The 14,945-nt window shown below is 47.7% G+C and overlaps 1 protein-coding gene across 3 annotated transcripts in view; it reads right to left on the bottom strand.

The window, feature by feature from the left end:
* Nucleotides 1-2,060: 2,060 nt before the first annotated feature.
* The window catches only part of SLC35F3 (solute carrier family 35 member F3), a 291,248-nt gene continuing 278,363 nt past the window's right edge, over nt 2,061-14,945 (bottom strand). For all 3 annotated transcript variants that reach the window (XM_019746952.3, XM_019746951.3, XM_019746953.3), the window contains 4 exons: nt 9,531-9,656; nt 7,112-7,304; nt 6,222-6,311; nt 2,061-3,527 (listed from right to left, as the gene is read on the bottom strand). In XM_019746952.3, coding sequence (XP_019602511.3) covers nt 3,292-3,527; nt 6,222-6,311; nt 7,112-7,304; nt 9,531-9,656 — 645 coding nt within the window. In that variant the 3' untranslated portion in view covers nt 2,061-3,291. The remainder of the gene's footprint in view (nt 3,528-6,221; nt 6,312-7,111; nt 7,305-9,530; nt 9,657-14,945) is intronic.

The following is a 14,945-nucleotide window of genomic DNA, read 5'->3' as shown; positions in this document are numbered from 1 at the left end:
TGGGTATATGTCTGGAAAAAACAAAATCACTATCTTGGAACAATATCTGCATCCCCATGTTCATTACAGCATTATTTACAATAGCCAAGACATGGAAGCAACCTGAGTGTCCATCGAGGGATGACTAAAGATCTGGTGTATATATATATACCACAATGGGATATTACTCAGTTATAAAAAAAAAGAATGAAATCTTACCATTTGTGACAACATGGATGGACCTAGAAGGCATTATGCTAAGTGAAATAAGTCAGACAGAGAAAGACAAATACCCTTTGATCTCACTTATATGTGGAATCTAAAAAAGCCCAACTCATAGATACAGAAAACAGATTAGTGGTTGCTGGAGGCAGGAGGTGGGAGTTGAGGGTGGGAAATGCATGAAGGTGGTCAAAAGGCACAAACTTCTAACTAGAAGGTAAGGTAAATAAGTTCTGGAGATGTCATGTATAGCATGGCGACTATGCTTAACAATACTGTACTGTATATTTGAAAGTTGCTAAGAGAGTAAATCTTAAAAGTTATCCCACAAAAAAATTGTAACTGTGTAGTGATAGATGTTAACTAACCTTATTGTGGTGATCATTTTGCAATATATACAAGCATCAAATCATTCTGTTCACACCTTAAACTAATACAATATCACATGTCAATTATATCTCAATGAAACTGGAAAAAAACCCCTCTAATAAATAATATGGAAAAATGCAACCCAATAAAACAACTATATAGTCACCTGTGTATATAAAAGACAACTTGGGGTGGCCAGTTAGCTCCGTTGGTTCGAGCACAGTGCTCTTAACATAAGGTTGCCAGTTCGATCCCCACATGGGCCACTGTGAGCTGCGCCCTCCACAACTAGATTGAAACAACTACTACTTGACTTGAAGCTGATGGGTCCTGGAAAAACACACTTAAATAAATAAAAGTTAAAAAAAAAAAGACAACTTGGTTGTCACCAGTTCTCAATGTTTGGCATACCATTTCTTACCTCCTTATTTTTGTAAATGCTATTGATATTGTATGGCAATACCACCAGTTACCCATCATCCCTTGATGGACATTTGGGTTGCTTCCACCTCTTGGCTATTGTGAATGATGCTGCTACGATCATAGGTGTATAACTATCTCTTTGAATCCCTGCTTTCCATTCTTTTGGGTCAACGTAAACCTGCTTGAGTGCAGGGTTTCCCGTTTTCATGTTATGGCTTACAAAGGAAACATTTGCCTGGCTCCTTGGGGTAACTGGAGGGATTTGGAGCCCCGACAGTCATAGAGGTGACTGTTCCTGGATCCTGCTCCCCCAGGCTCCACGGCAGGGCTGAGGGGATCCCCCTCACAGCATACACTGGTCTCATTGGGCCGGGAGTGCTCAGCTAGACTCTCCTGGTTCTGACTTCATGTAGCAAGTGTACATGGTGTGTAGATGCTTGTGGTGTGCAGGTGTGGGTGGAAGGATGAGGGGTCCAAAAGTGACGAGCCACCTTTCTGCTCACACCCCCTCTCAGAGAACCCGGCCCTTTGCAGCTGTACAGTGAGACATTGGACCTCACAGCCCTTGGCCACAGCTGTTTGGAATATCAGTGGAGACGTTACCAAAACTGGGTAAATCAAATTCTCTGTAGGGCTAGAATTAGGTTAGGACACTCAGGGCAGAAGTTAGGTATGGGAGACGAGAGGGAAGGCCATGTCCATTTAAGGACTGAGGCTGACACTCTGAGGCAGCTATGAGAGACCAGTGTACGCTAAGCTGTGTGAAGGAGAAGGAACTGGAATCAATGCCCAGAGCTGAGCAGGGACAGGTTCCCGGAAGGAGAAAGAGGACATGGCGTGGCGTGGAAGGAAATGCTGCCTCAAGACTTATTTTCTACGAGGGCTGATTCTTCTGCATTTCATTCTTGTGAAAGTCAAATCTGTCTTTACAATAAGAATGTTTTGCCCTTGAGGTGGTTGGGTGCAGGAAGGTGGGACTTGTGAAGAGAAAAATGTAAGGCTAACCGGAAAGTCAGAACTAGTGTAGTGGGAACAGAGCCAATGGTCAGCAAGACAGCACTAAATGCTTCTTTTTTAAATAGTTTATTTATCTGTTTGGCCAAACAGGTAATGGAAACTGAGAGTAATAATCTGCTAAAAAGTTCAGGTCATGAATGCCCCTTGCCCCTATGAAACGAAAGACTCCAAGGTTACAGAGTGCACCATTGCGTTATGACAACATTTCAAAATAAGGTTTCCATTTCGTATGTAACAATGTAAACTTCAAAAATAGTAAACTCTAACCCCCGTGTCCCTCTTTACAGATCTATCACAGATAGAATTTTCTGGCAGACCTAAATTGTGTAAGTAAACAGCCTGGTGCTTAAAAGTTTCATAAAAAGATGTACAGATTCAGTAAATAATTTTCGGGTCTTGGTCAAGAAGTAAAAGCAAACAGCAGTTGACCTCCTGCATAGCCTGCCTTGTATGCGCGTCACACACCGCGAGCCCTGTTCCCTTACCTGGTCACCCGCTCTGTCATTTTTGTACACACACACATATAGTTTTATTTGTTTTTAAAGATTTCTACATCTAAATTATAAGACGGCGCCAGTGACTTATAATGTCACCTCGCTTCACATAAGACGAAAATTCTGTAGAAGGCACTGTGATTTCTCTGGCGTGATCTCACACAGACACCTGAGAGCAAGCTGGCTGGGGTCAGACAGGACCCTTTCCCACTCCTGTCATCTGGGTCAGGCCTGTCGTCCTCCAACTGTCACCCCCAGACTAGTATTAGCGATAGTTTTGCTGTCCGTTTGCCTTTTCTGCTTCACTTCTTCACATCCCATCTGTCTATCCATCCAAATTAACTTACAGTTATCTTTTGGTTCATTGAAATCCCTTAAAATTAAGAGTACAGCTCTGGTATAAAACAAAATATGACCTACCATAGCTGAAAAGTAATCACAGTGTGCGATGTAATTTGCTAAGATTCAAAACATTCGCCCTGCCTCGTCAAGAACGCCTGTCACCCAAAGCAACCTAGGCAACGAGAATTTTAATTTGCTTTACATTCACTGAAAAAAGAGCTGAGAGGTTTCCCTTTTCTCTTTCATGTTGAATTGGTACCTTAAGTGGAAGGTCTGATGTGAAAAAGAGCAAGCAAATTGGACATGCCAATAAATACCATATAACTTACCGCAGGTTACCAAAACTGTACAGGTATGTACACCTTACCAACTGAGGCTCCCCATCAGGAATAGACCTCCAAATCATTAACGCAAGCGTCCCCACATGTTCTAGAGACTGACGACGTCAGCGGGCAAAGGAAGGGCGGGCTCTTCTGCTCTTGTTCCGAGGTCCGGAGCCCAGGTCCCCGCCGCCCTCCGCTGTCTCCTCCTTCTTCCTCACCTTGAGGCGGGTGAGCAGCTTGACCAACCAGACATCCCACTCCTCGGGCAAGAGCAGGAGGAGGAAGCCCAGGCCGATGATGATGATGGCGATGACCCGGACCCCGTTGAAGACGATCTCACTGGTGTAGTGATCGACCACTGCAGAGACACAGTTACTCAGCAGGAGAACTCAGTTACTCAGTACTCAGTACTCAGTTACTCAAGGGTTACTCAGCGGGAAGCCAGGCGGGGCCTGGGCAGGTGGGTCCTCGCAGGGTGGGCAAGCTGTCGTCTCCTGGCCACAGAACCCTCCTCACCTTGGTTCTGTTCCGGCAGACAGGGGCTGCCTCTAGCAAATTTCACTTTATAACACTTCTCTGGTAGGCCCTGCACTTGTGTTGACGTCCCCAGACTGACCTTAGTTCAGACACTGATTTGTTACGCACATACAGACATCAAAGTTTAATTGTGGCCACCTCTGGGGGGCAGCATCATGAAAATGTTATTGCTTGCTTTATATGTTTGGTACTTTTCATATTTTCTACAATGACATATTTTATTCTTATAATTTAAGAGCATATTTCACCAAACATGCACATATTATGTCTAGAAGACCAAACTTGAATTGGGTTTTCGAAGGTAATAAATACCAGGATAAATATCCCAGGATGTTAGTGTGAGGCTCTAATGCCACTGTGTCATCGCTGACTAAGTTTATTAAAGGCCCATGGGGCTCAGGGCTCATTCCTGACTCACATTTCTGACTCATATCAGAATGAGAAACAGGGTTCATATCAGTTAATAAAAATCCAGCTCATCATTGTCTTCACAGCCACAAGATCAAAAGCACTGTGGTGGTCAAGGTTTCTTTTTCCTTTCTTTCTCTTTTCTTAACTAAACCAGACAACGCCAATTTGCAGCCTGCCTTCTAACACCAAATTGCTTTGTTCTTATATCATTTTGCGAGAGAGGGTTTGCTTTCTTCAGAATGTGTAGCTTTTGAAATCTGAATGGCCAGACAGCTGTCTGTCAGCTCTCCACATGTGGATGGGGGGCAGGGGAAGGGGGCGGGTGGTGTGTTCTGCTGCCCAGTTTGAGGCTTGGCTCTGTCACGTCCCCCTTATGTTCCTCCACTTCCCTTCACTCCTTGATGCTCCCTTGGTCTAGAGAGTGGGCAGAGAAAGAGTAAGAGGGGTAAAAGTTAAACCTAGAAAAAAAAAAACTTTGTTAGCAGCCCTTTTGTGGAGTTTAAGTGCCATTTTTATCCTACTCTAATTCAGAAATACTTTAATTTTTAATATTGGCAGAACATTCTGTTAATTCCGCAGATGTGGATGGTCAATTAGAGGACACATGGGCTGCTCTGGAGATACATGTCAGGAAACAGCCAGAAGCACTGGCTCTGCTCTGACGCATTAGCTACTAGCTGACTCCTTTGCTTCTCTCCTCCTTGACAAATGAATGGGAGTCCTTCCTTTGACATATTATTAAACCTCTTCCATTGCAGGTAAGTAAGAAGAAGTGATTCTGATCAGTCTCTAGAAGAGCTGCCTGGAACGTGCCTTCCACACTGAGAATACTGTGTGCCTGTAAAGAGGCGATAAGACGTAGGGCGTTAAGTTGATAAGTTCTTTTTCAGAAGCCTGTGGTGTCTGGAGACTGACAGGCCGGACCACTTCTTACCAAGTGCTCCAGCAGCTCAAGGGCTTTTTGCGTTTTGAAGTGCTGCTCATGGATTATTTAACTTTGTTCTCATGTCAACCAAGGTAATAAGGAAGGTACAACCTTCACTTTTAGGGGAGACAAGCTATGGCCCAGAGAGGTGATGAGTTGGGACCATCGTCCTCCAGGTGGGCAGAGGTGGTGCAGGGCCTGAGCCCGTCTCCTGACGCCCCAGCCAGGCCTCTTCTTCCATGCGGCCCGGAGGCACTCCAGAAGAGTCCGGGCCAGGTGAGGCATACACAGACCAATGCGATGTACAGATCATGTGGGACAGGAAGAGGGAGAAAACAAACCACAGGAAAAGGCTTAGGAAATGGAGAGCTGCTTTGTTTGTATTTCCATGAGTATTAGCACCATATTGACCAGGCTAAGGGGTTGTCATTCCCTGGGAAACTAACCCTCTAATGTCCTGAAAGTGCCAGCGCCCAGGGGTAAGTTCTATGGGGACAGTGATTTGCAAACCCTTCTCTGGCTGAGAACAGGATCGACACAAGGAGGTCAGGTAAGGCAGGGGAATTCGAAAGGAAAACCTAAATTCACACCAGAATGAGCCAGGAAAGGAAAAAGGTGAATGGCAGCTGATGACAAGTCTTCAGAAGAGCTGCCGACTGAGTGAGTGGCAAGTACCCTGTGGAAAACAAAGGCCCCAGTAACTGGGAAAGGGCTCCCTCTCTCTTCTGAAGGTGGAGAATAATGGTTACGCTTCTTCTGTTTATAAACACGTCTCTGCGATGTATCTGTCACATCCCTGAGCAAATTTCCTGCCCTAGAAAGTCACTTTACAAAAACGAAAATTTTTTCTGCCACATGTTTTTCTATGCTTATTAATACTATTAATGATAGTCATCTCTGGTGCCCACACCAGTAAGAATCGAGATGCCTTCAGACTTTCTGTGTATTGGTGTGGTAAGTGAAAATCAATCCATTATGGAGAAAAAATTGCATATATAATGAACATCAATGTTTGACCGGACAGCTTTCTTTTTATACAGAAAGTTAAACATACATTCTACACCAGGCATGGTGAGAATATATGTGAGCATGTGTGTATATGTATGCATGTGTGTGTTGGTGAGTGTGTGTGTGTGCATGTGTGTTTACAAGTACATATAGAAAGTCACATAGGCTTACCTGCATTCACAGGTACACTGAGGACGATTCCAAGAGACATCAGAGTGGGATATGTAACAGCAATTCCAAAATTTAATACAATATTGAATGCTGAAATAAAGAAGGAAAAGTGGTGTCACTCATGATCGACCCTGGACTGTACCTCCTCCGTGGTCCATCTGACCCCAGCCCATCTGCCCTTTGCTCTGACTCAGTAAACATGGGGTTCCTGCAAGGGCTCCAGGACTTGGGGAGGAAGGACAAACATCCTGAGGACTCAGCTCTCCTCTCCTCCCTGAGTTTTGAAGGAGGGAAAATAAATTCAGAAAAGGTAGCCAGTGAGAAGGCACTAGAAAAGGACAGGGCCTCCTACTCATCCTAGTAACTTTTCTTTCCTCTGTTGCCAGTGACGATTCTGGGCTGACTGTGGGATTTGCATTTTTCCATGGGAACCGGGTGAGCACCTCCTAGGTTGCATTTCTGCCTCGGACCAGCCTTACATCAAGTAAGGTGATGATGATGACATTGATAACGATATCTGATAACATTTATTGAACACTGACATTGATCAGGCAACATTCTAGAGCTCGGCACGTACAATTTCCCGGCTTCTCACCCGCCCTCAAGTGTGCCGTCATCAGTAGGGCACACACAGCCTCTGGGACGTTAGGTCACTAGTCAGAGCAGCGGTACCACAGCCACCACTGCAGCAACTGTGGTTCTGGAATTGCAATGCAGTGTCATCGCCACAAAGGCTTTCCTTTGTGACACACGACGATGTTGACAAGCACAGGGAAGGGAAGGATCAAAGGAGACTGCTTTCCAACAGGTTTCCAAAGGTACCCAGGAGCTGCACAGTCCCGCTCCTTGGTCACTGCTTCTGGGAGTTCTGATGAGCGAGGGCCACTTACTCAATAAGAGGACTGAAAATCCACAAAGGTTTCCCCATGGAATGTCATTGAAAGAGCTCCAGTATTCCACTTTGGTAAAGTAGAGGATGACAGGAATACAGGTGATGAAGAGGACGTTAAACACACCGAGAATGGACAAAAATAAGGCGGCTTCCCCAAACTTTGCACTGCCCAGGAGGAGCTTGAATAGAACCTGCAGAGGAAGAGGCGGGGAGGTGAAGCAGTGCAGTCGGTAAAGCTGGGCTAGACCACAGGACCGACAGCCACACGACAGGTAAATCCCACCTACTAAGCTAGGCCTCCAGGGAAGGGCGGGGAATCTGACCTATGCTCTCTGTCCAAAGTTCAGTGACATCATGAGGACAGTTACTCTCTAGCCACATAGAGAGGAGGCACCTGCAGGAACCATGGGTTCACACGGGGCTTGATTTGTCTGTCGTATTCATGACACCGTAACCTCCCATCAGAGTGTTTGAAGGTGAGGCAGCCACACAAATCAGAAATATCTGCCATGAGTTGTAACAACTATGTATAGTGCCAGATGGGTACTGGACTAATGGGGGAAGAGAAATCATTGCATAAAATATATAAATGTTTAATCACTATGCTGTACACCCAACACTAATATAAAATAATACTGACTGTCAACTATAACCAAAAAAAATAATTGAAAAAAAAAAAGAAAGACTCTGCCATGATGAGACAGTCCTCTCAGGGAGCCTTCTCAGGGATCTCCAACCTTCTACACCACGTTTTGAAAACCACTGCCCCCAAGAAAAAGGGCTCTGGTTGCCAGGACATTTTCTGTAAATCGAAAGTGGATGGATTATTACAGCTCATCTCTGCTCTGTCCCCCCACCCACATCCCAGAAACAGCATGGGCTGTAGTGGAAGGAACCCAACTTTGGTTTCTTGCTCCTGTTCTTGTTTGTATATATTTGAATTACATGAAAGGGCAGAAGGACAGGGACAAATGTGACTGGAGTGGCCGGGAAGCTGAACTTACAGAGGCAGCAGGCCCCCGACCGGCTTCTGTGGTTAGTGAGCTACTGACAGGGAGCTGGTGGTCTGATTTGAGTGTCTGCATGGTTGTCCCTCCTCCTTTTCCCCTTCTTCCTTCCTCAGCCATTTCACAGCTCTTTGTGGCTGGAGAGTAACGGTCCGTCGTGATGTCACTGAGCTTTGGACAGCGAGCATAGGTATTTCTGGGTCTATGTGCAGATAGCATGGAAAGGGAAATAAATTGCTTTCAGCCTTCCGTCTACTGGGCCCTCTGGATAAAGACCAGGCAGTGGAGGAGATGGAAATAAACTTCTGAGCAGAATATCTGTGTTCACTGTGGATTGTGTTTCTACACGCTCTCTGCTTCTCATTAGCATGCAGCCAACGGGGTAGAGCAGAGTGCGGTCTTTTAATACATTCCACATTTGGATAGTGGCTTTGAAGCCTCAGAATGGTGCTAGACCATCACATCCTCTGGGTGAGACGTGTTCCAGAGAAGGAAGATGATGCGTGTGTCTCTCTCTGTGGGAACTGAGGACAGGGAGCTGACGGAGGATAAGAAGGTAGTTATTTCACTTCCCGAAACCAAAAAACTGGGCCAAAATGCCTTCTCTTGTAACTTTCTATAGTACTTCATTGTTTCTGTTCTACTGTCTGGATCCACAGAGGGCCAATAAATCTCAACACTAAAAATCTCATTCCTCACTGAATCCTCGTCAGGTTTCCAACTTGGAGACCAGAACGTATCAGCAGTCTCCCCTCTGGCTCTAGAGAGGAGAGAGGAAGGGAGGGAGGTGAAGGGCAGCAACAGCATGAAGAGTCGGAGTGTGGGCATAAAAAACCGTCTCACCCAGACCTGCCCTTGGGCCATCCTTTCCAGTGGTTCTCAACATTTTGTCAAAAACATTTTATAGTCCCCATGATGCAGTAGCTGTGGTTTGATGTAATCAGCCTACAGGCACCACTTGAAATGCATATGGATTCATGCTGAGTACTGGTGGCTCCAAAAACCATGTAATAAAAGATTTAATTGACAAACCAGCACCAGATATTCAAATCTTCCTGTCGATCTGGTGGGTAATTATCTGACCAAAACTGAGCCCGCCATTTAGGGCCCCTGACCCTTCTCCAGTCCTTGCCAAACAGTGAAATCACTAATCTGACTCTGCCAATCCACTGTCACACCCTTTTTTATGCCAAATGCTGCAAGTGTTTGGCCACTGATGGAAAGTTCTAGAGAACTAAAGCCAAGGGCAGCTGCATGTCTTGTGGAGAATCTCAGTTTGCCTAACTCACAGTGAGAACAACTGCTCCTCTGAAAGGACAGGTACCATCCAAGTTCCCCAAGGTGACGGGCCAGCCGTGCTGCGGCCAGCTGTGCTCGTCCAGAGAGCAGAGAGCCCGCGCCCAGGCTTACCTTGTAGAGAGCAGACATGGATGCGGAGCCCACGACCAGGGCTATGCCGATGACGGAGTGGCTGTGGAAGCCGTCCGCGTAAGTCATCATCACGATCCCAGCGATAGCAAGGATGGCCGCCACAATCTGGACGGAAGGAAGGAAATGGCCATCAGGGAGCTGGGGGGCATTGGATGGGCCAGCAAGGTAGAAACGTTCGTGAGAGTTCAGTAATGTGAGGGGAGAGTGGGGTCTTCTTTTCAGTCCTTTGGAGAACAGTAAGCAAAGGCTGCTCCCACCTAAATTTTTGTTCCTGCTTAGAAGGGGACAATTAGCAAAGCCTGGTACTGCCGAAGAACCAAAAATGTGTGGCAGCAAGGAAGGGCACCACGGCTTAGCATCACATGGTGGCCGGTCACCCTGATTCTCAGAAACTTGAGAAGGAGGTGGCCATCCTCCTAATGATGGTAATTTGGTCATGACAGGACCTGGTAGACAATGGCTGGACAGCACCTGGCAATTACCACTTAGCTCCTTCCAACCTCTGAAAGCACCTCAAATGATCCTGCTTTTATGTATTTCATATCTCAACAGACAGGGCAGAGTGAGGACCACTGCTCTAAGCCCCATTTTACACACCAGCAGTAGGACAGAGTGTGTGTCACCCACCCATCAGGGCCACAGACCGTGTCCTAACCCTGGAGGTACAGTTCTTTTTCTTAGCTGCTGCTGGGCTCTTGCCACAGCCCCCCACAATCCTTCTCTTGTCCAGACGCAACTTCCCAAGTTCAGTGGGAGTGCCAGGGAGACGCACACATTGCCACTGTGCAAAGACAGCTATCGGCTGTTGGCGTGCGGGGGAAGTGCTGGGAATACCATCGCCCAAACAAGAAGCGTGTTAGCTCGGAGGCTATGTACCCGTTCTAATCGGAGGGCTCCATGAAGCTACGTCAGTGTCGCTGGGACCAGGTGGGGAGGGGGTGCTGTAGCAGAGCATGGGGAGGGCAGAACAAATGTATGCAATACACGTTTCTACTCCTGGACCGACGGAGTGTTCTATCTACGGATCCTTCAGAAGTGACCTCGGCTACTACAACGTCAGATGGCTAACATTCACTGTTGGTCCCAGGAAAAGTGTTTTCTATGTATTTTCTCATGCAATCCTCAAGATAGGTAGATATTATCATTCATTTCATTTTATAGACATGAAAACAGGCTCAGAGAAGTTAAGGAACTTGCCCAAAGTCACAGAGCAGGGAGACAAATTTCAGGTCTGTTTGTTTGCAAAGTCAGCCTTTATATATGTAAATAGGAAAGTACCATTCACATAATAAACCACTGCCAACTGTATGCTGAGATTTGAATTGAGGTTTCTTTCGTGGTTTAAATGTCTAAGTTTTTGGTCAGCAAATATGGTTGCGTGTCACCCAGTGTGACTTATATGCTTCCTCCAGTGTATTCCTCCTGCAGGGACCTCACATAATGATACGCCCACCACGCCGTGGCCCCTGAGAGAGCAGGTGGTCGGTCGCTCTTACTAGGGAAGCCCTAACCTGTCTGCTCTCCTTCCTGCTTAGTGATCCACCGTGAGTCAGTGGCATCCTTCTTCCTCACACGTTGAAAGGGTTTCATGTTCAAATGCTGTGTGTACTATGTACTACTGTTCATCAAGACAAAGAAACAGGCAGCAAGACAATGAGCGATTTTCCCCAAGAGAACAAGAAAGGACGAGTGAGAAAGCAGGCAGGGCCAGGGGCCGATGTCTGCTCCACATGACACAAGTCATGCAAAGATGCTGCTCGGAAGCTTCAGTCTGGCGAGGCATCAGCGGTCAACACAGAGAAAAAGCATTAGGAAAAGAAGAGACAGAGCAACGGAGGGAAGAAAGTACCTAAATCTCAGATGACTCAGTGGCTCTCCAAAGGTCCCTGAGTCTTTCCAAACTTAGGGTTGAAGTTTGAGGAAATGAAGAAGAAGGGGTTTTTTCCTGGAGTCCTACAAGGCAGGGTTCCAGCCTCTCCCCCTCCCTTCTCTACTGATTAAATCACAAACAGCTGCCTGTAAAAGCGCCTGCCTGAGCCGTGCTGTGCCCAAGCGCTGAGGGAAGGGGCAAGAAACAGAGAGCGCAGGTGACCACTGGCCTTCCGGCCAACATCTGAGGAGACCAGTCCCTGCGAGTTCATTCTGACAAGTGGCACCGAAGGACAGTGACCCCCATTTCATGCCTTGCAGGGTGGGGGCAGGGGATTTTCCAGCCACAAGTCACAGGATTGACCAATTGGCTGTGGGGCAGCTACTCTCTGGGCATCAGCAGCCCTGTTGGGACCCCAGCCCTGAGGGTGAGCTGGCAGCTCGACCTTGCTCTCAGTACCCCTAGATGCAGAGCAGAGTTGAAACGTACCCTACAGGTTTGGAGGGCACAGCCTGAGGGGCCCTCCTCAACCTGGCATTGCTCTGATGATGCCAGTCTAGCTTTAAAAAATAAGTGTGTAGTTTACATTTTACACCGGAATCTACCTGGGGTTCCCGCACTAAGAGGAACTCTCTAGGAAGGCCGGTCACACTCGTCCTGTGGTTCCACATGTCCTCACCTTCTTGATCTGGGCATCCCTAGGTCTGAGGAAGAAATAAAGACAAGGGACTTGCCTGCTGCTCCCACCAGCCCACTGAACTCTCCTCAAACAAGGCCTCAGGGATGCAGACAGAGGGGAACAGCGGTCTTGAGACCAAGAGGTGAGAGCGGCCATCTCTACTTTACCTGGGGAGAGATTAGCTGGAGAGGAGGAAGAAACAGAGGCGTGGGAGACGCTCCAGCCAGCGTGTTGCCATTTAACCTCGCAATGGTGGCCTCACCTGGTGTGGGGCTCCACCATCACACCTTGCCCGCCCCTGGGGCTGGGATTCGGAGCCCCAGTGACTCAGCATGCACCGCATCCCCCCATGGCAGGCTCCCTGTCAGATGGTAGGCTGCATGGGGAGGGGAGCCAAGCCCCCGAGTGCTGAGGAGGGAACGAGGAGGTTGGGGACAGCGCTCAGCGATGTCTGGTCACCTCCCCGACTAGCGCAGCTCCCTACTCTTGCTAAACATGTGACAGACTGCACAGAGCCCCATTTGTGACACAGTTTTGGAAAATGAAAAAGGGAAAGCACAGACTTATTTTTAAATACACTTCCCTTAACACTTTTCCCTCCCGACTCTTAGACTGTTCTTACCAACGCAAAGAATATTAGCATCTGGAGGGGATTTGGAGATCCTCTAGTTCGTCCCTCTTATTTCAGAGACTGGAAAATGGCTGTGCTATACTTGGTGGCAGGGAACAGGCTCCCTAACAAAAGGGACTCAGGATCAGAAGCTGGAGTTAGGGTTTAAGGGCGGCCCCTGTGAAATACCGAACATCAGCTGAAATCTGACTGAGATCGAATGGGTCCTCGAAAAAGCCCAGGTCCCAGGACTGTGGTGCTGGGGTCCGAGGGCCACGTGGGTGACCTCTATGTTGTCTTCTCACTCCTTCATCAGTCCCTCCTGCTTTGAAAGCCCGAGCTGTAGTGGACAGTTATGGACAGTCATGGAACGGCCAGACATCCATTTCTGTTTCCCCTGCTATGTGGGCTGGGGATAGTCCCACCCAGTCACCTCTTTCGTCATCCAGCTGCTGACCACAGCTGGGCGGGCTTCGGCTTTAGGAAGGGCCGTACCTCATGCCCCACAGTCCTACTTACTCTAATTCTGCTGCTGCTTTTGCTACACAAAAGTGCTTCCCTAAATGCTGGTCAGTTTCTGACACTGTCAACGTAAGAATCAAATCAGGCTGATCCATCTAACTGCTCTAATTGAGACAAAGATAACACTTATTGAGTTTTGTGGGCTCGACATGCATCATCCTACTTTATTCTCACATCTGTTCTAGGAGATGAGAACTAATAGTCTATTTTGAAATGAAGTAACTGAGGCTCAGAGACATTAAGTAACTTGCTCAAGGTCCAACAGCTTGTAAGAGTGGAGCCAAGACTCAAACTTGACTCTAGACTAGAGCACCCCCTGTTGTGCTAGAGCCTCTGCATCTGAAGAGCCAGGAAACATGAAAAGCAGGTCTAAGCACAGTCGCAAGGTGACACAAGGGGCCAGCTCGGGCTCCTTTCGACAGTCACCTCTGAGGCTGTAAGTGCCGGGGCTGCCCGAGCCTCGCAAGATGCATTTGCTTCTTTCTGGTCTGTCCAGAAAGCATCTGTGATGCTTTCCAGGAACTGTAGCCCTTGTGAGCTGAGGGCTGATAATGGATCTAAGACAGGGATTAACTGTCTTAATAACACAAGTCTCGCTGCAGTCTGTTCCACAAACACCATGCTCAGGCTCCATCGTGCTCTCCATGTCTGATCACTTGAGCTTGCACGTCCAGCCCTCCAGGACAGGGGACAGTGTTAGTTCCCACCCGTGGAGATCACTCAGTGGAAGGTGCCAGCTCACCCAGCACCTGAGAGAAGCCTAACAGAACCTGTGCGCATTAGAGATGCTATGTCTCCATCTGCTTATCAGGCGGAAACTTCCAGACCCTCTGGCTAGCTGCTGGTATCTCACAGACTTTGCTAGCTCTCTGCACTCTTGAAAATGGGAAGGGGAAGGCCACCACAACTTAGAGTGGGACGCTCTTAAATGACAGGTCAGAAGGAGGGATGGTTATTAGAGACCAAAATTCCATCCCAACACTGGCTCCTTAGACCTTCGTTCCAGTGCTGGAACAAAACTCTGTCCAGTCTGGAGCAGTTCAGGGATGTTAGGGAAAAACACTCTTAGCCACGAATAGCGGCAAAGACAAGATCTGGGGGTGCCATGCTGTTCTCCACGCATCTAGGAGGGCTTCAAGTACTTTTGCACCTCCTTCTCTTAACCACACATTTTTTTTTTTTTCTGCTCACATGCAGAATTAACCTCGAAGCTTCTCTTCCCAACAACCGGTCTCATTTGGAATTTGGTTTGAACATCAGAATCACACCAGGAAGTTCCATGAATTCCTTTGATTCTTTGCATCAAAATAAAGTCACGAAGGGCAGGAGAGAGAGCAGTGGCAACGGGTGCCCAGCAGGCAGGCTGCCTGGATCACAGCCGGAAGTTCCTGCGTCCCTTGTGAAGATGCATCACATCATTTACTTGCTGAGAGCTTTTCCGGGTAGCAGTTTCTATTCCAAAATTAACACTAAGCCTCAAAACAAAATCCCCCCCCCCCCCCCCCCACTGCAAGCTAAAAATGTTGCTCAGCAGTTGACTCATGTCCTCAGTGGTGTCTGAGGTGGGTGTAAATCTGCCACTGGGTGATGTCACTGTTCCCAGGACACTGAGGGAAGGACACAGTGGAGGGAGGGCCTGGAGACGGCCCCTTGCCAGGAGCCAGCAAGGTTCGCGCTCTACCGGGACTGCCCGTCCAAAGGGCTCTTCGCTTC

Source organism: Rhinolophus sinicus, chromosome 6 (assembly GCF_057876585.1).
Source record: "Rhinolophus sinicus isolate RSI-liver-muscle chromosome 6, RSI-T2T, whole genome shotgun sequence".
Lineage (NCBI taxonomy): Eukaryota > Metazoa > Chordata > Mammalia > Chiroptera > Rhinolophidae > Rhinolophus > Rhinolophus sinicus.
The sequence above is the reverse complement of the archived record's forward strand: the minus strand, read 5'-3'. Positions and strand labels throughout refer to the sequence as shown.